Below are 23857 nucleotides of genomic sequence, written 5' to 3'. Positions count from 1 at the left end.
GGTGACTTTGAACTCGTCAACAATTGGTACAAAACCCTCTTACGGGAGCCAAATGTATCTTGAAGACAGCAAATGGTGGCATGCCCCTTTACGCTTGACCTCGTGCCCTTCGAAGTTTTGCACAATTTGACATATTATACATCGTCGAAGACCGAGTCTCATGTCATGAATTCTGAATTTTTGATATCCTATTCCCATTTGACAACTGATATGACGACGACGACGAGGACTGTATTACGTACCTAATTGCTGTTGTAATGCCAAATACAGTAGAGCTTTGTAAAATACAAAGTACTTGACAAGTTGTAATATGCTATACATTTAAATAATACGTTATCCATTTATCCTCAGCTAAATTCTTAATTGTGTATTTGGTAAATCATTACGTCAGTTTTTAAATTAAACCAAAGATTTAAAATGTAGCCACTTGAAATAGTGGCTATTTTAAAACTAGCATTCAGCATATCAGCAGCAAAAAAAAAAGCACCTTCCTATTTGCCACTTAAAGATTTAACGGAACATCTAACGGTTAGGTTAACGAACTTAGTTAAATGTAGGGATGTTTGTGAGTTCTGGTATGAGCTTATTGAGGTATCAAAGTTCGAGTACCAGTGTGAAATCGACCCTAAATTTTAGATAGTTGTAGGTAATTTGCCCTTCCTTTTTTTTTATTCCATTGGGATGCCTTTTCAATCTCCTGAAATTTGAGGGAGGGTTTTTGTTTTCACTATGCTTGCTGTTTCCGAGCACGAATGAAATTATTGTTGAGGATGGCCGACAATCTCAAGATTCTACTTCAAAACCGAAGCACGGGTAGCCCTAGTGCGTCAACGCACATGTCCTATGGGTAACCCACTAGGTCAATCATAATACCTTACAACCCACTTTACAGGAGAAAGACTTCTCTAAATTTGAGCTGCATATTCTAAACTATTAACGTATGTAAATTAAAAATATAAAAATATATGATATTGCGTTATTCGTTTGAGGTTGATTTGAGATGATACAAACCTATAGTGTTATATGGGCGCGTAAGCAAGTTCTCTATGCATTGTCGGGTTATGTTCCTTATTTTCTTTGTATTTGCACTAATTTTTTGTGAAAAAAAATACTTAATTGATTTAGGGGCAATTAGACTCAAACGGTTTCCCACCTTTTCTTGCCCCCTAAACGCTGTGCATATCACCATCCTTTCGTGGCTTGCCTGTGATTACTTAGCGGAGCAAGAAAATAAAATTATGATTTACATTTTAAAGTAGTGGAATTCGAAGTGGGAAGTTATTGAAATATTCTAATGGTGTCAACTGAAAGGGCGATTGCAAGCTAATAAAACTATCCATTTTGTGAGAATCAAATGAGGGAAAATGGCTATCGTATCCCCAACTACCATCCCTGGGGGTAATTCCTCCTCCTCTTTTTGAGCTTATAATAAGTTAAGCAATGTGACTGATTATTAAGCTAAGTGTTACAAATAGGAATAATTGAAATACTAACAATAACTACACGCAAAACTGATTTCATTGCCGACAGAATTTACGGAAGATGAACTCTATCATCATATGTTTGACTGAGGATGAATATCATCATAAGTGAAACTCGTTTGCATTATACAGTGTATTAGTAATATGATCTATTTTATGTGTTAGTAATGTGATTAATTTTGTGTCTAGAGTTACCACGACAATGAAATATTAAGGATATTGAAATAATATTCCATCCTTATGTTGAAACAGGGCATGTGACTAAATGTAGCAAAGTCAGAAGTTCTCAGATGCAATATATCAAACCTAATAAAAGGACCGTATATATAGAGATTTGGTAAGTATTAATTTTTCAATAATTATAGATAACTAAAGCTGCACGTGCATTTAAGTTGTGCCTGAGATTTGACCTACCAGATGCATGATCCTTAATTAAGAGGGCAGTTTCTATTAATTGAAGCAACCAAATTTGAGTGTCCAAATCAGTATTGCACGCCCAGATTATTGAATTTAGATCCTTTCTGAATTTCTGTGTTCAGAACTAATAAATTCAGAAATTCGCATCATTCAAAAGAGAGATTCGGACCATTAATCAATGACTTGACTATATGAGGCGGACCAGTAAATGTGTAACGACTATGATATAATATTGATGATGATCAGTCACAATAATGTACATACATATCTAACCACAATCAAAACCTTTCGTTCCATCTTGATATATTAAGGGAAAAGGAAATACGTCTCGATCTCTTTCTCAAGCATTATGCTACATCATTAACCCAAAAAGCATTATGCTACTTACTACATCAAAGTAATTAACTTTAGTTTAACTTGAGTATTTTATTACCTTTCCGCGGTATATGAATCGTATTCTGACGTGTAATTTTAGGAAACTCATATTTTAAATTTTTGTTAAACTAGCAATTGAATAGTGTTAAAAACTAGTTTAGCTACTCAGTTTAACTTTTGATCTTCAACAACATTTTCTATTTTAATGAACTTTAATTAACAATTTAAACTCAACCCATTCATTTTTTGAAACAGGCTTCTCTTTCTTCCTTTCCTCCTTGCTCAAGAGTCCATCCTTGAGTTTTATTATTTTGTTAATATTTAGCTAATGAATAGTTGCTCTGCATTTTTAAAGAGTGTTGTTCATTTTGCTATAATAGACACTTTTATAGAGTATGTTGGAGATATGTTTTTTTTTTTTTCTAGAAGTTTTGGCTATTTTATAGCATCAAATACTAGGAGGAATACATTCTAATACCGCATGACGTAGCAAATGTAAAACTATATTAGAGTAGTGAATTTAAATTAATTTGACTATTTACATATATTCATACAGTAAATGAACCCTGTTTATTTTTCAAACAAATAATACTACGATAATTACATCTACTCTATCATTCCTAGTTGTATTCTTTGTCATCACCAAACAACGTTCGACGATGAATGCCAAATATAAGAATGCCTTCAAACATCATGAATTAGCACTAACTATATATATGACTGTTTGATTGAGATATTTACCAATCGGCAATAGTGTTAGTGGACTTAGTCAACGTCATTTCAAAGCTGTAGCCAACCATATATATTAAGGGTAAATATATGCATAATGCACCATACTACTCTAATTTTCATTGAACGAATCATTTCTTTGTGAGAGCACACCAAACTTTTCAAGGATTATGTTGAAAGACATCTACATGTACTTGTACGACGTGAATCTTAGTGCTTAATTTGTTTAATTCTTGTTTAGGGTTGGCTAATATGAGGATCCTGATGATTCTCAAATCGTGTCCGTTCATCGTATATCGTGCGATCAGTTTTCGTCAAGTACTATTTACATTTAATTTAAAATAATTTATGGTTGCACAATGTATAATGAACGGACATGATTTGAGGATTTCCAATATCCTCACAAAGAGGATCCTCAATCGGCTAATATGGGTTTTTTAGGGTGGGTGATGTCACGCCTAGAGTATGTTAACATCATGCCTGAAAATGCTACTATATTGTTCTTTTTACACCCAATTCATGCCCTTATGCATTGTAAATTAAACCTAATTTAGTGCACGCCCTAATTATTTATTTTTCTAATGCATGCATTACTTTCATGCCTATATTGACTTTGGGGGTTACCAAAATAGAGCGGGGAACGAAAGGGCTTTCAAAGTGGGTAAATTTTTTGTTCACCACTTTATTTATCATCTACTTTATTTATGAGCATGAATTTAAAATTTGAGATTCGTGTCTATCTACTATATAGATCTAAAATTTTCAAATTCTGATATGATAAATAGGGTGAATGAGTATCACCATCAACTTGATGGTGTGGGCAAAAATATATTCTTTTCATGGGTTAATGTGGGGTTTTATTTATATATTTTTTTCTCTTGATAAACGATATGATAGTTTCAAAGATACTGAAAAATTAAACTCACATGTCATAACAAGTCACAATGATTCACAACTTATTATCTAACTTATGTGTGTGTGTATATATATATTGTTCTCGTATATGCGTTTGTCAAATTTATAATATTTTCTAGTTGAATAAAAACAAGATGTCGCTAATTCAGCTGACCATTTACTTACTTTTTCTTTTCTCTTTTTCACTTTAGGGTTTCTTAGACGTAGAGGAAACGAATTGTAGGCCTTTAGTGACCCTAATTCGACAAAGCATTAGAAAAAGACCAAAGGAGGGCGGTTAAGGCCTAATCGTATCCTTTTCCGAAAAAAAAGAAGCAAAAAAAAAGTAATTAATCAAACAAAGTAACAAGTCGACATGGACATGAGTCACCAATGATGATGATGATGAAGGAAAATTGGCCAGGGTCGGCTTATACATCCCTCTGTTCTCTTATCCAATCCATCACTGACTCTGTTTTTTTTTATGTAGGAATGATGCAACTTTATAGGGCTGTGAGTATATTTTTAAGAAAATATATTCCAATTTGGTCAAGAAAAAAAGGGTGGGGGAAGGATGGGCATTGGAAAAACTATAATCCACCCAAAGAAAACGCCAAGGAGAAAAGGAGAAGCTTCATCTTCCTTTTTCGGCAGCACAAAACACTACGGCAGATGTCGGCTTCGCACCAAATGCAATGCTTACCAAGTTCCCGTCACCTGCTGCTGGCTATTGCAGGGGACATGCCAATTGGCATCTCACTTTTGTGCACGGACATGCATGGGTCGAAGGGAGTTTCAGTGTACTGGAAATACAAGCAATACACTACGGATCATTATATAAATAAAAGAGCAGTGAATAATATATTTATATTTTCATTTATATTATGATGCACGAAAAATTTCTCTATGTGTAAGGCATTTGAGTTTTTGCTTATAGAGATTTAAATAGATAATTGTTATTAGCACTCTAAAAATCTTATTTGACACTCCAAACTTTCTATAATTAGAAAGAAAAATACACTTGTGAGGAGAGTAGAATGAAATTTTTAAAGTGCTAATAATAATTCCCTTTAAATAATACCGATTAGTTATATGCGATGTGCTGTAAACACGAGTTGATTAAGTATTCGGGTCACAGAAAACCCGTGAAACCTGACCCACCGAACCACCATCGGCCCATCCCTTGCCCAGATGGTGGTGAAATGTGAATGGAAGTTCTAGATGCTGTCGGGTAGCGCGTGACGCAGACGCCAAAATTAGGGCGTTTGATAAAGAAAATAAATTTACAAAAAGAAAAATCATGCCCTTAAAAATCCAACGCATCCAATTTATTAAGCGCCCCCCTCTCATAGGGATTTCCTTTTTCTTTACGTTCCATTACCGAATCTTTATCATCCAAACACCATAGTTATAATTGTTCATTCTATTTGTCTTCGTTTAAAGATAAAATAATCGTTTAATTTAGAGGTTTAATCAACGTATTAAATCAATCAACAATTTTGTAGATATAATTTTTAGATCAAGAGAAAGACAATAAACAATTATGAGTAATACTAAAGAGATCAAATTCAAAATGCAAATAATATGTCATAAATAAAAAATAAACACGTTAATTAACATTTAAGTAATAATTATATTATTAATGTGCAAAGCATTTGGTTTATATAACTTAATTTAAAAATTTAAGCAAATACATAAGCGTTTTACAATGAGTTAGATAAATAAATAACGCTTTTAATCATTTTCGAGACAAACAGGTAATAATTAGGTCAAGAGCGGAGATTATTAAAAAACAAAAAAAAAGAAATGAAAAAGGAGATGAGAGCGAGAGAGTGCTTTCTGAAAAGCAATATTTTAGTAGCAATAAGCAGCTGGGGTGCGTGCGAAGGAAAAGAAAATAGACAGAAACAAGGAAGAAAATCGAAAAACAGAAAAGAATTGAAAAGAAAAAGGAACGAAATGAATTGAAAGCGGCGAATAAAAGATGATACAGAAGAGAAGAACAAGTGTTGATGCAGTTGCAGGCGGCGGCGGCGGTGGCGGTAGAAGAAGCGGAGGAAGAACAAGAAGTGAGAGACAGGCAAATGCGTTTCTTGAGATGCCAGTCGATTCCGGCAGAAAGGGAACCTTCTCCGTACTCCTCCTTTTCCTCCTTTTGATCCTCATTCTTCCTAGCATTTAACTGCTTCAATCTCTCTCCTCTTTTCTCGCTCTCTACATACAGACTTCTGGTTCTTCATCTGCTTTTGCTTTGCTCATACGTCGTCGTATTGCACTCTTCATCTCGTCCTATGCTGCCGTTTGCTTCCATATCTCTTGGATTTCTCATGGTTTTTCATTCTGCTTGGACTCGTGGACTTGCAGCTGCTCCTATTGAATCGCCAGGATACGCTCCAATCGATCGCCGGATGCATTCTTGAAGACTCTGAAATCGGTTAGGGTTTCTTTACTGTTTAAGTTTCTTCAAGTTGTTGCTGCTGCTGCTTAATTTTTAAGCACTTTCGTTATTGATGTTATTTTTGCTGTAAATATTGTCAGATTTTGTGCATCGTGAGCCGTCTGATTTCCTCCTGTGATATTGTTTTGTGTGATTCTTGGAGGAGGAATAGGAGGAGGACGATTTGCCTTCTGTTTTCGTTCCAAATTTTTGCAAAAAGAGGAAATAAGAGAAAAGGGAAACAAAATCATATAAAAAGAAAGAAAATAAATACCTTTTATTCCAATTCACCCACCATTTTTATTGTGGGGGATTTTATTTTTATTTGTTGATTATACTGAAATTTAGAAGAAGAAAAAGAATTTAGCTTTGAGGAGGAGGAGGAGGAGGAGGAAGAGCTGCGGCTTCCTTATTCTTTGTTGGGTTGTTGCCATTCTATGGGAATACCTGATCGTTCACTACTAGATCTAATATACAAAGTCAGGTCTTGGATTTCTGGAGGATCGAGCGTTTTGCGGGTTTTGTCTTGTGAGTTTGATATGCCTAGTAACGGTTGCAAGATGTGTTGTGATTGCAATACAAACACCACCGGTATTGGTCCTAGATATCACTGCCAGAGCTGTGGCAGATGGATTTGTGGAAAGTGTATTCAGGGCTCTGAGTGGGATGGCATCGAGATCAGTGGTGAGGTTGGAGAGAGTGGTATTAAGTTCTGCAAGTTTTGTTCATTGGCTAGATTAAGGAAGGAAGGTGGAAGGAAGAATAGTGAAAAAGTGCATCCGTCTGCCTCTCCCCGAGAAAGCCCTGAACCACCATCCCCCTGCTGTAGTGGCGAAACAGTCAAGTGTTATGCGGATAATGATGAATCCATTCGCGGTGATCATTTCTCAAAGATTTTAGAAGCCCATGATTGCGGTTATTCACCCCATGCTGAGAGGAGTATGACCTCGTTTAGTTCTCACCCATCTCCAATATCTGTTCGTCAGTCTATTAGCAGGTATGCTTTCATTCAGATAGCATGTTGTGCATCATGATGCAGTTATAAAAGGTTTATATAATTTGTTTAATTGGATTTCTTGCATATAACTAATCTCTTCAACTGCTATACTATTCAAACGTTGAATATATTTTTTTTGTTCCATGTCCACATATCCTTCCATTAATTCTCTGTTTTGTAATGTAGGAGTGACGAAGAGGAGGCAGAGGATTCTGGAAAGAACTTTGGCAGTCCTTTAAGTGAATATTGTGATGACAATTTGGACATAGATATAAGTAGTGTTAGTTCTAGAAACGAGTTTTACAGTTCAAGGTCACTGGGATCCAATCATTTTGATTGCCCGTCTAGAATTTATTATACTTCTAGTAGAGTTGGGCATTCTGTACAGCAGGGACGGGATGGAATCCTTGTGTCTCAGAATGATGGTCCCTTTGGTCAACAGACTATGGCCGTTTTAAAAAGGCCTGAGAGAGGGACTGAGGATCCAGATATTACTGATGATTGCTCTGATGACCCATCAGTTATCGGTAGTCAATATGAGAAGTCACACAGGCCACTGGATTTTGAAAACAATGGTCTCATCTGGTATCCCCCTCCGCCTGATGATGAGAATGACGAGGCAGAGAGTAATTTCTTTTCTTATGATGATGAAGATGATGACATTGGAGATTCAGGTGCAGTGTTTTCATCAAGCAGTAGCCTCTCGAGCATGTTTCCTGCAAAGGAGAAACAAAATGAGGGTAACAAGGAACCACTTAGAGCTGTGGTACAGGGGCATTTTAGAGCTCTTGTATCACAACTGTTACAAGGTGAGGGTTTCATTGGTAAAGGGGATGGAGATGAGGACTGGCTTGACATAGTTACAACAATTGCGTGGCAAGCGGCAAATTTTGTTAAACCAGATACTAGCAGGGGAGGCAGTATGGATCCTGGTGATTATGTGAAAGTTAAATGTGTTGCATCAGGAAGTCCAAGTGACAGGTATGATTTCTTTGACATTTTTACATGATGTTTTGCATATCTCTAAGTTAGAGACGTATTTATATCTTTTAATTTATGAATTTTGGATTTGTGCAGTACCCTTATAAAAGGAGTAGTTTGTACAAAGAATATAAGGCACAAGCGCATGACCTCACAGTACAAAAATCCTAAATTACTTATTTTAGGGGGAGCACTTGAGTATCAGAAAATTCCAAACCAGTTGGCATCTTTTGACACATTGCTACATCAGGTCTGTTTTTTCTTCTTTCCAATTCAACAGATTTCTCTCTCTCTCTCTCTCTCTGATGAATGGTAACAATTTTTTGTAACGTAAAACTCCTTATAACTGATTTATTTCGTACTCTTTTTTTTCTGACAGGAAAACGATCATCTTAGGACGATTATCTCAAAGATAGAGGCTCTTCGCCCCAATGTTCTGCTGGTAGAGAAAAGTGTATCTTCGTATGCTCAAGACTGCCTGCTGGAAAAGGAAATATCATTAGTATTGAATGTCAAAAGGCCAGTATTGGAGCGCATAGCCCAGTGTACTGGTGCACTTATTACTCCATCAATTGACGATATCCCTAAGACCCGTTTGGGACATTGTGAATTGTTCCGGTTAGAAAAAATTACTGAACAGCATGAGCCCGCCAATCAGTTTAACAAGAAACCACTGAAAACCCTGATGTTTTTTGAAGGGTGTCCAAGGCGTCTTTGCTGCACTGTAATGTTTTCCATATATAGCATTTTGTTGTTTCTTTTACAATTTGAGTATCTGCTGTTTATTTGATTATGCTCATTGTAATTTAGAGCCTGGTGGGGTGGTCTCTAATCTTGTCAGTTTCTGTTTTAGGTTCTGCTGAAGGGTGTGTGTGTTGAAGAACTAAAGAAGATCAAGCATGTTGTCCAGTATGCAGTGTTTGCAGCTTACCATTTATCCCTTGAAACATCCTTCCTTGCTGATGAGGGTGCTACTCTGCCCAAGACACCGCTGAGACACTCAATTACCATACCAGACAGGACAACAGCTGATGCAATTTCAGTAGTCCCTAATTCTCTTGCTTTGAACAATTCCCGGGCTGTAACTTTTGCTTCTGCTCAAGATGATAACATTTTGGGTCTGAAGCCGGAAATTGAAGGATTAGAATCTTTGCCTGGGCATCTTGATCCTGGACTTGATTTACCTGTGTCTAATGGTTCTGTTGACTGTGTGGTTGGAAACACATCTTCTGATGCTTACACTGATGATATAGGAAATAATGTGTTTTTGGGATCTTCTTATCAATACAAGGATATAAATGGAGTCACTGTCCATTCTTCTGAAACAAAATATGTCTCCCAACCAGAGTTGCAAGAAAGTTTGCCTCATGACTGGAGTCAGCATGAGGATAATGAGTTGACAAACTCGGAAAGGATTGATCACAACGAAGTTTCAAGCGAGTACTTCTCTTCTGCTGACACTCATCAGAGCATATTGGTATCCTTCTCAAGCCATTGTGTACTGAAAGGAACTGTTTGTGAACGCTCCCGACTTCTGCGCATAAAATTCTATGGTTGCTTTGATAAACCACTGGGAAGATATCTTCGTGATGACCTATTTGATCAGGTAATTCATTGTTACTTTACTTGATCCCCTCCTTAATTTGTTTTACTGATTATGAAATGGAATTAAAGTTAATAATAAGCTTTGTAATTGGCAGATGTCTTCGTGTCGAACTTGTAAAGAGCCAGCGGAGGCGCATGTTCTATGTTACACCCATCAGCAAGGAAACCTTACCATTAATGTTAGACGCCTTCCTTCACTAAAGCTACCTGGGGAGAGAGATGGTAAAATATGGATGTGGCACCGGTGTCTAAGGTGTGCCCATATTGATGGAGTTCCACCAGCAACAAGGAGAGTAGTCATGTCAGATGCTGCATGGGGGCTTTCTTTTGGAAAGTTCTTGGAACTGAGCTTTTCAAACCATGCAACTGCGAATCGTGTTGCTACTTGTGGCCATTCATTACAACGGGATTGTCTCCGTTACTATGGGTAAGTACTAATAGATTTGGAGTTTTATTTACTTTTTAGTGTGCTAAATGCTCTTAATTTAACAAATTGACTTGTATTACAGGTTTGGGAGCATGGTTGCGTTCTTCCGATATTCCCCAATTGATATTCTTTCTGTCCATTTGCCCCCTTCAGTGCTTGAATTCAATGGCCAAGTTCAACCAGAGTGGATCAGACAAGAGGCAGCAGAGGTTTTTTTAAGAATTTTAATCTAATTCTCAAATATTTGCTTGATTGGTGGTGAATGGTGAACTAGTTTTATAACTGTTGGAAGTTTATGAGAGCTCAATTCTAATGACCTGGATTGTTATGCAGCTTATGGGAAAAATGGAAACCATATATGCAGAGGTTTCTGATGTACTTGACTGCATGGAGGAGAAAAATAGATCCTTTGGACATCAAATATCAGGTACAATTGAGTTACAGAACCACATTATGGAGCTGAAAGATCTGCTTAAGAAGGAAAGAAACGACTACATTGTAAGTGCAAAATTGATTATCACATGTGACTACGATTGGTATCACATGTTTACTGGTCCATGGTTCATGTTTATGCCTTCTGGAATCTGTGTTTTTCTAATCTAGTCTACTTGCTTTCTCAATAGGGTTTTCTGCAACCTGCTTTTGTGGAGACGTCAGAACCAGGCCAAATGCCTGTTTCCGACATTCTGGAGCTAAATCGCTTGAGACGTTCTCTTTTAATTGGTTCTCATGTTTGGGATCGCCAGCTTTATTCATTGGACTCGCTGCTTAAAAGGAATCCTGTTTCCATGGCTACTGATGGGGTTGTATCTTTTGCCCACCTGCAAGAGTTGATAAGTGGTCCATCTGGCAAGGATGGCAGCCTTGACTATGGCTCTGAAGATAATGTATCTGATTCTTCAAAATTTCAAGTGCCTTCTGAAGACATATCATGTCACTATAGCCGAGAGGAGGAAATGCAATCAGATAAGGAAATTGTTGGTCAGACATCCTGTGAAGGCTTGTCCTCCCTTAAATCTACACTGTCCGAGAGAATAGATTCTGCATGGACTGGAACAGATCAACTTCTGGTGAAAGCTCAACCTCTTGATGCATCACATTTGACACAACTTCAAGCTGGTGCTGTCATGCATACTAGGCAAAGTGATGATCCTCCTTTTAAGAGGTTAATGCCGCCAGTGAGAGTCCAGTCTTTTGATTCTGTACTAAGATTTAGGAAGGGATTTTCCCCTTCTTCATTGCATTTGTCGACACTTGGATCATTCCATGCTTCTGGAGATTATAGGAGTATGGTGAGAGATCCTGTTTCTAGAGTCAGAAGGACTCTTTCCCAGGCATTGCCTCTAGAGGCACAGAAGTTGGATTCAATACTCAATTCCACACCCTCGTTTGTCTCCTCTGCATCTCAAATAGCTGATGGGGTTCGGTTGCTGCTTTCCCAGACAAGCAACAATGACATAGTTGTTGGTGTTTATGATAGCGAGCCCACTAGCATAATCTCATATGCCCTTAGTTCCAAAGATTATGAGGATTGGGTTGCTGATAATTTGAATGAGCATCAGGCAGGCTGGAGTATTCGTGAAAGCTTAAAAGAAGATTCTACGGCTTCTATCTTTTCACCCTGGCAGTCTTTTGGCTCTATGGACTTGGATTATATCCCTTATGGATCTGAAGATACTTCAGCTTCCATGGGTAACCTGTTTGCCGATGCCAAAAGATCTCCACATCTGAGGATTTCTTTTGGGGACGAGTCCTCAAATGGGGTAGGAAAAGTGAAATTTTATGTGACGTGTTATTTTGCAGAGCAGTTTGACTCTCTTAGGAAAAAGTGCTGCCCCAGTGAAGTGGATTTTGTACGATCTTTGAGCCGCTGCAAGAGGTGGAGTGCACAGGGGGGAAAGAGCAATGTGTATTTTGCTAAATCTCTGGATGATAGATTCATCATAAAACAAGTCACAAAGACGGAATTGGAATCCTTTCAGGAATTTGCACCTGAGTACTTTAAATATTTGACAGATTCCCTTAGCTCAGGAAGCCCAACTTGTCTTGCCAAGGTTCTTGGTATATATCAGGTAAGGCGGCTTTGATTCTTTATTTGTTTTTGTTTTTTGTATTTTGTTTATGTCTGTGCGGGTCAGTAGCGAGTAGTAGCTTAAAAATTTGTGTGATCTTATTATACTGGTGTATTGGCAGGTCACTGTTAAACATCTAAAAGGTGGGAAGGAAACTAAAATGGATTTGATGGTGATGGAGAACCTGTTCTTCAAAAGAAATATTTCAAGGGTATATGATCTCAAGGGATCTACTCGATCCCGTTATAATTCTGATACAACGGGGGGAGACAAAGTACTGTTAGATATGAATCTGTTGGAATCATTACGTACACAACCCATGTTTCTTGGAAGCAAAGCAAAGAGAAGCCTGGAAAGAGCTATTTGGAATGATACGTCGTTTTTAGCGGTATGCCTTGGCCCCCTTCCTCTTTTTTTTCTTACCTTTAATGATAAATGTTAAAATTTTCTCACGATCATTAGATCATTGATGCCTTTTATAATGCATATATGTAATTCGAGTTTAAATAAACTACAGTAGCACTTGTTTACTTTTATTAAACTAGTACGAACAATAAGGCTATTAATTTCGGCCAATGCCTCTCCAGTCTGTCGATGTAATGGACTACTCACTGCTGGTTGGGGTGGACGATGAGCGGAAGGAGCTGGTCTTGGGGATCATAGATTTCATGAGACAATATACATGGGACAAGCATTTGGAGACATGGGTAAAGGCATCCGGGATACTTGGTGGTCTGAAGAATGCTGCTCCGACTATTATTTCCCCGAAGCAATACAAGAAACGATTCAGGAAGGCGATGACCACGTATTTTCTCACCGTGCCGGATCAATGGTCGTCATGAAACACAGCATTCTTTTTTGTTCACAAAAGATGTGTTCGCTAATAAGTCCTGCAGGGGAATTGTTACTTCTGATAAAACGGAGAGGAGGGAAACCCCTCCATCTTCTTTTTCTTCCCCTTTCTTTTGTACATGGGGGCAGAGTTGAATTAACCCAAATGAGATTTGTTACCCGCTGTAATTGTGAAGAGTTGGTAACTCTTGTTATTTTGTATGTCAAAGTTACCAACAATGTAGGATTTTTACTATTTAGCCATGCGATGTAAAAGTAGACAAATGTAAATTTAACTTTGATACCATGGATTTCTGTCCACGTGCTTCATCAGTAAAATATCAAATTTTTATCAGTCTCTTGAATTATAATTCTTTAATTAAAACATTAGCGGATGAAATTTCTTGAACAATAATATGTATTTGTTTGATATCGCACTTAAAAAAAAATAAAAATAAAAAATAAAGGTCGCACGTGTGTATTATCAGGTACTTAATAATTTGTTTTAATTAGCTTGTTATTATTGAGCTAATGCTAAACATAATCCTTTGGATAAGAAACCTTGAAAATTACTTTTGGTTTTAGGAATTCTTAAAATAGCTGCAAAACGAACTCTTTTTTTCGTTACTTTAATAGTTTTGAAACTCTACTTATTTTAAATTATTGTAATAGTTTCGAAGCCTCTTTCCCTTTGATTAATAATATTTTTTCTTTTTGAAAATAGATTCATAAAGGTTATGAAGGTTATGATTTATCAAAATTGTATGTGAGTACAAATGTAAGTTAGATCAGTTGGTTAGGGCTCAAAGCAGCTGTTTTCTTGCTTGGGGCGCTAGTGCGCCTGACTAAAATATCGTCCATATCGTTTTGTTCAAAATATAAAATTGTAGGTGGATTCATCACGACTAAGAAGAAAAAGGAAACAGGAAGATAAAAAGTTTTGACTCCAATTTATGTATGATCATACAATATATTTAACTAACTACATCAGTTGCTTAAAGATAATCCTCGATCACTTCCTCAAGTGTGTGGTTGATGGGATACTGCGCACACTGAAGTAGAGCTACCGGCTACAGGCGCTGCTCGCCACTACTTGTTAAGAAGCCGCCACTATTTGCTGTATCTCTCCTTCATTGGCTGGTCGGAAACTCACTCGTTTCTGCAGGATCCAATACAAGAAGATTTCAATATATTTTCTCTTAACTATTGTAAAACAATAAGTTAGACATAAACATTCATGTACAAGTCACTAGTACTATACTTTAGTGCTATTCTTCTCCATTAATAAATGAAAGTTTTGGGTTGAACTTCCATGAATGGGGAGTTCGATGTTTAGTTATGGTTAACCTATTTTTTTTAGGCTTAACCAAATCGTCTCGGTCACTATCATTGTATCAAAACATAACAAACTAGAATATCTAACATTTTAAATTTTAGTATTTCTACAAAAATGAAAATCTAATATTTAAGTATAAGTTAATATGTCTCTGGTTATAGCTATAAACATTTCGATGTGAAACATGTTTAGATGGAAACAGAGTGGTAGGTGGTAAACTACCAAATGGGCAGTGTGTGCAACTAAGCTGGCAAAAGCAGGTGAAAAGCTTGACTATCTACGCATATTTCCAATTGCCCAAACTTCATAAAATAACTAACACCATGACTTAGCCATATTTGGCGGATTTGAATCCTCTCCTAAGCTAATGGAGAGGATCCTCGTGACCAATCATCGTGGGTCGTTGGATTTTTATCCAATGACTACAAACAGGGGGTCCTTTTAAAGTTATAATGATTGTAACCGTTAGATAAAAATCCAACGGTCCATAATAATTGATCAGGAGGATCCTCTCCATTAGCTCAGGAGAGGATCCAAATCCATATTTGGCTACCGTTCTGACCAATCTGTCGGTACGAAAATTGGGTAAAAGGGTCAGCAGATGAAATCCCAAATTTGTATCGGCTGTGGAAATATTTCTCTGTGAACAGGAAAGGTGGGCGCAAATTAAGGTAGGATTTGGCTTATGCTTGAAATGAATAATGCCACCTAAGTTATATGGGAAGGATGGAGAAGTACTTGGATATGACGAATTCAATATAAAAACTTTTTTTTTTATTTGGAAAAACGATAGTGTTAACGGATTAAATTGATAAATTATATGGGAGGTGAATAGGTGGAAATCGACATAAACATTGTTATTTTCGTGGTAAAGTATCATCTACCAATGTAAATAATACTTAGTTGGGTCTACCAACATTTCTATGCAAGCAACCAACCTAACCAGAAATGTCAAACACCACCACATTGCACAAAAGCAGGATTGATGTCTCTCAGAAACCCTACCTGAACCCGATGACGCCCCTTGATTCCTTGCGACTCGAGCAATCTTCCTTCATCCTTCCAATGTATTTGCCGGTTCAAACCCAAACCTTGGTCATTGCTCTTCACATTGTTGGTGTTCACCATGCAAAGATCCATAATCTTCTGAGCTGCCTCCGCGTCGTCTCCACTTTGCCGCATCAATTTCTCCACTTCTGCCCTCGGAAGCCTCATCCTCACACGCACCGCCCCATTCGCCTCCTCCTCGGGCACAATGCTTGCTGTCGATGCCGATGATTTCATGACCGAAAGGTCCGAAACCGACCTCCGAGAAAGCATTAGGCTTTCGAGCCGGTCCTTAGCACTCATGTTTATTCCCGAACGAACCCTTCTCGGAAAACTCTCTTTTTTAACATCAACCTTTGGCAACTCCACAAGAAAATACAACCTGTTTGGCTCAAGCTGTTGGTAGGATTCCAACGGCTTTGCCCGAACCCCGAAATGCTTCACATCCGATGATTTTAGCAAAACATGACCTGGGAAATCCTTGACAACCTCACCAGCTTGCACTGGTGTTTTCAACTTGAATGTCTCTCCATTAACTTGCATAACTTTTGCACCTTTTTTGCCTCCCAAGCTGTTTCCCATAGCTATAGCTCACTGGCCAAATATTTGGATTTTGTTTCTGCTATAACATATACTCAGAAGACGGAAGATTGTATTTTTAATTTAGGATTGATGATTAATGTTTTGATTGGCCTTTTATCATGCCAAAACTCTAAAGCTCTCACGATGGTGGGTCTCAGATAGGACGTTTTTATGGGTAGTTGTTGTAATTTGTAAATGTATTTGGTCAACAAAGAAGGCAAAAAACGACTGAATTTTGGTTTTTGACTACGTCATGAAGTACGTATGATTTCGCTTTCGATCGATCCTAAATTTCTAATTTAAATATTATTTGTTAAATGTCACCCTTGGATTTATGCTTTTTAATATTTTTCAACGACCTTATATTTCATATTTTAGAAGATAATGCTCTTCAAAAACCCGTGATGTGTGGAACAAAGATGATGGTTTAATCATATTTCCTTCTTATATTCAAACGAAAACAGTATACGATAATCACGGCGGGAATTATTTAAGATTTTCTCTTTGGATTTGATATGATCATGTGAAAAAATTGACTAATGGAAAATCGTGATAGGAACACGTGATTTCATCGCCATCAAGACTAATCCTTGATTAAGCTCTTGATTTGTTTTTGTCAAATCAACAAACCATTACAAACTTCAACACTGTCACGTGTAGAAGATTGAATTTATCAAAACTATAAAAACGAAAAAGAACAACACAAACATATGAAAAGTCAAAACTAAAGCTGATAAGAACAACACAAGCAATTAAAATATCCAAATCATTACCAAAAACCATAAGCTGTATCCAATTAGCTAGAACAACCAAAGTCCAAAAGTTAAACTATATTTCTACTTTTACGTGGTTTTGCTTTTGCGATGGTTTTATGTGGTATTTAGTGATAATTTTTTACAGTTGTTGATACAAATCTATTATATTTATCGTTCTGCAATAGTTTTGTATCGTGAAATGTGAAGTTTTCGTACATATGGTAGCTGTCTAGGGGGTTTACTATTGTTGTCTTGCTTGTGCAAATTCACCTCCAAATCATTTTCTTGGTCACTGGAGTATTGTACCCAATTAATACCTCTGTATTATTTGAGATGATTAATGAAATACCAATCTATTGTTGTTTGTCAAAAAAGTACTATATTCCTAAATCATGACCACCACCGGGAATCAAAGTTGCTCCATCAAATCGATAGAACAAACCACATTTAACCGTGAAGAACCTGTACATCAATGGGCAAATCGGGAGAATAGTCAGTGATTAAGCTCTCATAATTTTAACACTGCCTTTTAATATTATATCACTATCGAAGTAATTAGTTATTAAGCTCTCCTGGCTAATGTGGACGACTAAGCTTACTACTCGGAGACTGAGACTCGTATAATACTGGGTCCAAAATGATGGTCCGCTCATCAACTTGGAAGAAATAGTTCTCTCGAACATGTTATCTAAGACAAGGAAAAGTTGAAATTCCATTGACTCAGAAAGCTAATATTCCTGCAGCTCGTATATATCTGATTGCATGCGGTTACTTGTCTAATTCAAATTCAACATGCAGAAAGGCTGCTACGCACGTATACAACTGCATTATATCCATCCGATCGAGTTGGAATTTGAAAAACTATCACGCAATTATTTGTAGAAAATGAAATGCATGGAAATGTAAAACATGGGAAATTAAACGACAATTGACAAGTTCAAGCTTCAAGTGAGCATAGGATGCCATCCTTGTATTCATAGTTTTATTGGTCACAGGCTTCTTGCAACTTGCAGTTAACTTGTTACAAATAATAAAAGAAGAGGAATTGAATGCCCTCCTTCTCCAGCTCTGAATTTCTGACCCAGTGGTTAGGGTTTTCATACTAATTAATATACAATTAATTTTAAAAGAAACAGTTATTGAATCTCGCGTCAGGTTAAAAAGGAAGAGGATCCTCTCCGGATCCATTTTGTGAGCATTCTTGGAATCCTCACATCTTAACTGTTTATCGTACATCGTGCGGTCAATTTTCGTCAGATATTATTTGTGTTTAATTTTAAATAAAAAAACAAAATGAATCCAAAATGAGATCCAATTCTGTCTGAAATATAGTCGTCCTTCACTATTCCTTTCTTTAAATTTTCGACTAGAGAAAAGTGCAAACTAATAATATTTAAGTGTTAATAATAGTTGCCATTTAAGATTATGAACTGAGACCGATTGAAACAAGAAGACAAAAAGAAAAGCTGCAAATAGAAAAGTTACATAACTGTTACATTTTAGCTTTAGTAATTTAGCTATTGATTATTTGATATGATTTTGCGGCACAAAATGGACTAGTTTGGTTCACATTGGTTCATATTGAACTCATGCTTTCTCGATTAAACGAGATTAGTTGACCAAATGAGAAAAACTGGGTTGTGGTCCATCTAATCAAATAAACGTCTTCCATTCCAACAGTGCTACTGCTCTAACCACCAATCCCGATAAGGGCAACGCAGAAAACAAAGGATTCGGCTAATATAAAAGCTGTGTTCTCGGATGTTAATTTGTTGTTTTGTGAATGTTAATTTGTTGCCTTGTGAGTTTGATTAAGACTGAGAGAGATGGAAAAAATATTCTATTAGAGCAATCGACTATGTCATTAGTACCATTGCTCTGACACTTATGAGCTACATTATGGACAGAGTTGGCTCCGAGGATGTTCAAGTGGTGTCACTGCACAAGGTCTTTAGTTCTGGAGGACCCTCAATTTATGATTTTATTTTACGTGTGTGTGTGTGTGTGTTCAAGTGGTGTCACCGCACAAGACCTCTAATTCTGGAGGACCCTCAATCTATGATTTTATTTTACGTGTGTGTGTGTGTCTCCAACCGGGGTTCGAATACCTCTTGCACTGCATTTTTTTTTATGTTTTATTAATTGTTTTTGTACTTAAGGGATGCAGATAGGTACTTAGCCATTACACCATGCTACACTTCTATTTATTTTCTTTTGTGTTATATCAATTTATACACAATCCAAAAAATATAAATATAAAAGAATATATATATATATATATATATATATATATATATATAGCAACCAAAACTTTAGACCTTATAAGGACCTCTGTTTGAGTCTCGCACGTGGCCCCCAAAATCTTAGGACCGGCCCTGATTATAATTAATTTTGCCATGCACACTATTCTATTGAATATTTTCCCGTATTCGTATATGCATTATACTGTGCAGTAATAAAATCCATGATCTCTAGTAAGTAAAGATAAAACTAATATTTGTGGTCGAACAGGAAAGCAAGCCGTTCGGAAGTAAATAATGTTACAGCAAACGAAGCATCAAATGTTACATTTTACACAAATATTAAGGGAGGAAGAAAAGAAACGAATGAATATTATACAAAGCATTTAGAAAGCTTATTAGTCTCAAGCTCGCATTCACCACAAATGGAATATAGTGGAATTAACATTCATTGAGAAACCGAAAATTTTTTAGAAGAATCAAACTTATTATTGGCACTACAATTACTACACCCCGTGCCTGTTATAGCTGCTGTACTTTTTGAAGATGCTCCAACAACGAAGTAGCCTTCCGTTTGGCCCTCACTGTGCCGCTCCTAGCGAGCTCTGTCAAGGGCATCATCCCGCTAAGCCTGACTATGCAGGCGAGGCTCTCTTTACCTCTCTTGCACAAGGCAAGTAAAATGGCAGCTGCGTTCTCTTTGTTACGAGGGCAGACCTTTTCGCAAAAGCTCTATCAAAACAGGTATGGTGCCGGCCTTTACAATGGTTACTTTTGCCTCTTGGTGGTTAGCAAGAACTGAAATGATAGTCAGTGCTTCATCGACCATGATTGAATCAGTTAGCATCTTGAGTAAGGCTGTGACTAGCCCTGCCCTTGTTGCCCTGATAAATGCACAAATTGAACAATGCCGTTGAAGCATCCTTCTTCGCTCTGGTGCTCCCGTTTTGAAGCAACTCTACCAAAGCAAGAATTGCCCCGGATGCTCCAATTATTATCTTGTTCTCATCAGCAAGTGACAAACTAAAAAGGTTGCTGCTGCATTCTCTTTCGTTTCCATGCTTCCGGCTATGAGGACTCGGACAATGGAAATGAACACGTTTATCAATGTTTAACTAAAAATTTGTAAACTAAATAATATGTCACCAATAAGAAATGAGCACGTTTATTAATGTTTAAGTAATAATCTGCTTATCAATTTCCATGAAATTTAGTTTACAAAATTTAGTCTACAAATTTAGTCTCCCTAACATTACTCTTGATTTTAATAATTCCATGAAATTAATCTGTCAGTATAATGTTTGTGTCCCCGTAGAGGACTTGCTTGTCTCTCTTCATGATTAATGAATTTTTAGTGTCTGTATATTAAAATCGGAATAGTTCTTTTTCATCATCTAAAGATCATATTTGTACAAAATAATTAAATGTGGATACCGTTTAGTCATCCATATGTGTTAAACCAATGAACGGCTTTGGTAACAAATAGCATTTTTATGATGAATCGTCTATTTATTTTATGCATATGAATGACTAAAATATCTCTAAAATTGAATAATTTTTTTACATATATAATCTTTAGATTATGATAAAGAGAATGAACTATTTCAATTATGACATTCAATTAGTAAAAAAATTCGTTATTCGTAAGTCGAGAGACAAGTCCTTAATTTAATGGTTTGGGTTTGCAGCTAAAGAATTCCCAACAATTTAACAATAAAACTAAGCCACTTCAAACCCAACGTATATTATACATTAATGTATAGTCGATAGACTCCTCTATGAGTAGAGCTAGTGATATTTATTTTCGAATCCGGATCCTCGCTGGATCCTCTTTGTGAGGATTGCGAAGATTCATGAATCAAATTCATTTATCGTACATTATATGGTTAGAAATTATTTTAAATATTTTTATTTAAAATAAAATACAAATATTATTTGACAAAAATTGATTGCATGAATTACGATAAATGAACACGATTTACAGATCCTCATAATCCTTACCATAAGGTCATTTCCAACTGAGGCCTAGACCAAAGGGCTTGTGGACCATATCGTGCCAAAACCAGCCAATTAGGCCAACCGGCTTGCCATCTCCAGCCAGCCTGATGAGCCCAGCTCACTTTTTTTTTTTTTTTTTTTTGGATGAAATTTTTTTTATTTTTAAAATTTCTAATTTTTTCCTACACCATTTCTCACATATTTTTTACCATTCCATGCTATCTTACCTCATTTTATTTCAATTATTCACATTCTATTCTCTTCCAATAATATTTCCTTTAATTTTTTCAATTATTTTCAAATGGCCACCTCTTTCAATATTCCAATATGTCCAAAAATCTTATTTTAATATGGTAGTTTAATTTAATTAATTATATTAATTCAATTAAAATAATAAATTATATTTGGCCTATGATCCTTTGGCCCTTTCGGTTAGAGATGAAATGAAATATGGCCTAATACTGTTCATTAAAATATAATTTCTTGGAAGGCTATATGACTAAAGAGAGTTCTTTGACCCTCATTCGATTGGAGATTGTCACATCCCGGCCCGGGGAGGGACCACTTCCCGGGCTCGCTCCACCACCGTAGCACGATATTGTCAGCTTTGGGCTTACCATTCCCTCACGGTTTTGTTTTTGGGAACTCACGAGCAATTTCCCAATGGGTCACCTATCATGGGATTGCTCTAGCCCTCTTTTCGCTTAACTTCGGAGTTCCTACAGAACCTGAAGCCAGTGAGCTCCCAAAAGGCCTCGTGCTAGGTAGAGATGAGAATATGCATATAAGGATCACTCCCCTAGGTGGTGTGGGATGTTACAATCCACCCCCCTTAGGGGCCCGACGTCCTCGTCGGCACACTCGCGACCAGGGTTAGACTCTGATACCAATTTGTCACATCCCGGCCCGGGGGGGACCACTTCCCGGGCCCGCTCCACCACCGTAGCACAATATTGTCCGCTTTGGGATTACCATTCCTTCACGGTTTTGTTTTTGGGAACTCACGAGCAACTTCCCAGTGGGTCACCCATCATGGGATTGCTCTAGCCCCCTTCTCGCTTAACTTCGGAGTTCCTACGGAACCCGAAGCCAGTGAGCTCCCAAAAGGCCTCGTGCTAGGTAGAGATGTGAATATACATTTAAGGATCGCTCCCCTGGGCGATGTGGGATGTTACAATCCACCCCCCTTAGGGGTCCGACGTCCTCGTTGACACACCACGACCAGGGTTAGGCTCTGATACCAATTTGTCACATCCCGGCCCGGGGCGGGACCACTTCCCGGGCCCGCTCCACCACCGTAGCACGATATTGTCCGCTTTGGGCTTACCATTCCCTCACGGTTTTGTTTTTGGGAACTCACGAGCAACTTCCCAGTGGGTCACCCATCATGGGATTGCTCTAGCCCTCTTCTCGCTTAACTTCGGAGTTCCTACAGAACCCGAAGCCAGTGAGCTCCCAAAAGGCCTCGTGCTAGGTAGAGATGGGAATATGCATATAAGGATCACTCCCCTAGGCGGTGTGGGATGTTACAGAGATGGTCTAAGAATCCAGAAAGATCCTGTTGGCTTATTTTCATTTAGTCGGAAGAGGTTGAAGGTTCAACTTGCTAGGATGTCGATGTCGATATATTCGGGAAGTTGATACCTAGTTAGCTGGGCCTTGACATTGTAATTTTGTTGTGACATTGTCTTTTGTTTTTGTTTCTTTTTTTCCTTCTGGACACAAAATTTTTAAGAGCTTTCATGGTGGTGGCGTATGTGTGTGGCTTGTTCGTTGCAAATCTATAAAAGCAACTTCACCGTTGTTTATTGCTTTAGGGATATGCAACCCAATCCATTCTACTTCTTTCAAAACACTCCAACTCATTAGGGTAATTGGCCCCAAGGCGAGCCCGATGAAGGAGTCAGGCAATATCGCCTAGCCCAACGCCTTGCCTATGTGACGTAAGACTGACATCACACAATTTAAATTATTAAAAAATTATAGAAAATATTAAAAATTATATTAAAAAAAAACTAATTAAAACTATAAAAAATTATAATTTTTTTTCTCTAATTAGGTAACCATGTCCTTCTACTTTACACTATATTTCAATATTTTCGAATACTTTCAACTAACTTTTTATTATTATCTGAAATTAAAAATAAAGTTATCTTTTATTATTCTGTAAAATAAAAAAAATACTAATATTTTATTACGAATTGCCTGGGCTATGCACTTTGGTAGTTACTATTCGTTGTTGACAATTACTGTGTTCATTCAAGAGGATTGAGTTGCCTATTGCCCAGTGGGCCTTCCTACACTGGAAGTGATCTAACCACATTCTTTCTCCCATTTTTAATTTCTTGACATTATCTATCCCCTGTCATCTGCATTATTGTCGTATTCTACAAGAGATCGGACTCGGCCTTTTCTTATTGTCCTAAGTTTTAGTTTTAATTTATTATTATTGTAACACCGTTATTAGGGGCCCCTAATGTAGATGAATAGGTGGTAGTAATACTAATTAATCAATAACAATAGTAAAAACAAGAAGGTTTCTTACCATGAGGAGTTTATGCTGATGAGGATTTACTGTAGTGATGAAGAATAATTATGTTTATGTACTCTGGTGCGGGTTCGATCCCCACCGATTTCCTCCTTCTCTAATTAC

At 37.2% G+C, this 23857-nt stretch overlaps 2 protein-coding genes across 2 annotated transcripts; one reads left to right on the top strand and one right to left on the bottom strand.

Moving 5' to 3' along the window:
* Positions 1 to 5737: 5737 nt before the first annotated feature.
* LOC137736721 (putative 1-phosphatidylinositol-3-phosphate 5-kinase FAB1C) lies at positions 5738 to 13601 on the top strand. The gene is made up of 12 exons (XM_068475960.1): positions 5738 to 6330; positions 6435 to 7330; positions 7517 to 8311; positions 8408 to 8561; positions 8691 to 9035; positions 9165 to 9917; positions 10012 to 10343; positions 10426 to 10552; positions 10677 to 10841; positions 10967 to 12415; positions 12537 to 12803; positions 13003 to 13601. The coding sequence occupies exons 2-12, from the start codon at positions 6771 to 6773 to the stop codon at positions 13255 to 13257; spliced, it is 5202 nt and encodes a 1733-aa protein (XP_068332061.1). The 5' UTR covers positions 5738 to 6330; positions 6435 to 6770; the 3' UTR covers positions 13258 to 13601.
* Positions 13602 to 14175: 574 nt separating this feature from the next.
* LOC137738277 (uncharacterized protein At1g66480-like) lies at positions 14176 to 16303 on the bottom strand. Its single transcript, XM_068477906.1, has 2 exons — positions 15588 to 16303; positions 14176 to 14405 (listed from the first exon to the last, which is right to left on the bottom strand). The coding sequence occupies exons 1-2, from the start codon at positions 16209 to 16211 to the stop codon at positions 14343 to 14345; spliced, it is 687 nt and encodes a 228-aa protein (XP_068334007.1). The 5' UTR covers positions 16212 to 16303; the 3' UTR covers positions 14176 to 14342.
* Positions 16304 to 23857: the final 7554 nt, after the last annotated feature.

Source organism: Pyrus communis, chromosome 6 (assembly GCF_963583255.1).
Source record: "Pyrus communis chromosome 6, drPyrComm1.1, whole genome shotgun sequence".
NCBI lineage: Eukaryota > Viridiplantae > Streptophyta > Magnoliopsida > Rosales > Rosaceae > Pyrus > Pyrus communis.
The sequence above is the reverse complement of the archived record's forward strand: the minus strand, read 5'-3'. Positions and strand labels throughout refer to the sequence as shown.

Excerpts from the sequence above, each read along its gene's own strand:
- LOC137736721 (XM_068475960.1), top strand. The coding sequence starts at position 6,771 with ATGGGAATACCTGATCGTTCACTACTAGATCTAATATACAAAGTCAGG. Across the intron at positions 10,344-10,425 it reads GATTGTCTCCGTTACTATGG|GTTTGGGAGCATGGTTGCGT; the intron begins GTAAGTACTAAT and ends CTTGTATTACAG. Across the intron at positions 12,416-12,536 it reads AGGTTCTTGGTATATATCAG|GTCACTGTTAAACATCTAAA; the intron begins GTAAGGCGGCTT and ends GTGTATTGGCAG.
- LOC137738277 (XM_068477906.1), bottom strand. The coding sequence starts at position 16,211 with ATGGGAAACAGCTTGGGAGGCAAAAAAGGTGCAAAAGTTATGCAAGTT. Across the intron at positions 14,406-15,587 it reads AGGGGCGTCATCGGGTTCAG|AAACGAGTGAGTTTCCGACC; the intron begins GTAGGGTTTCTG and ends TGGATCCTGCAG.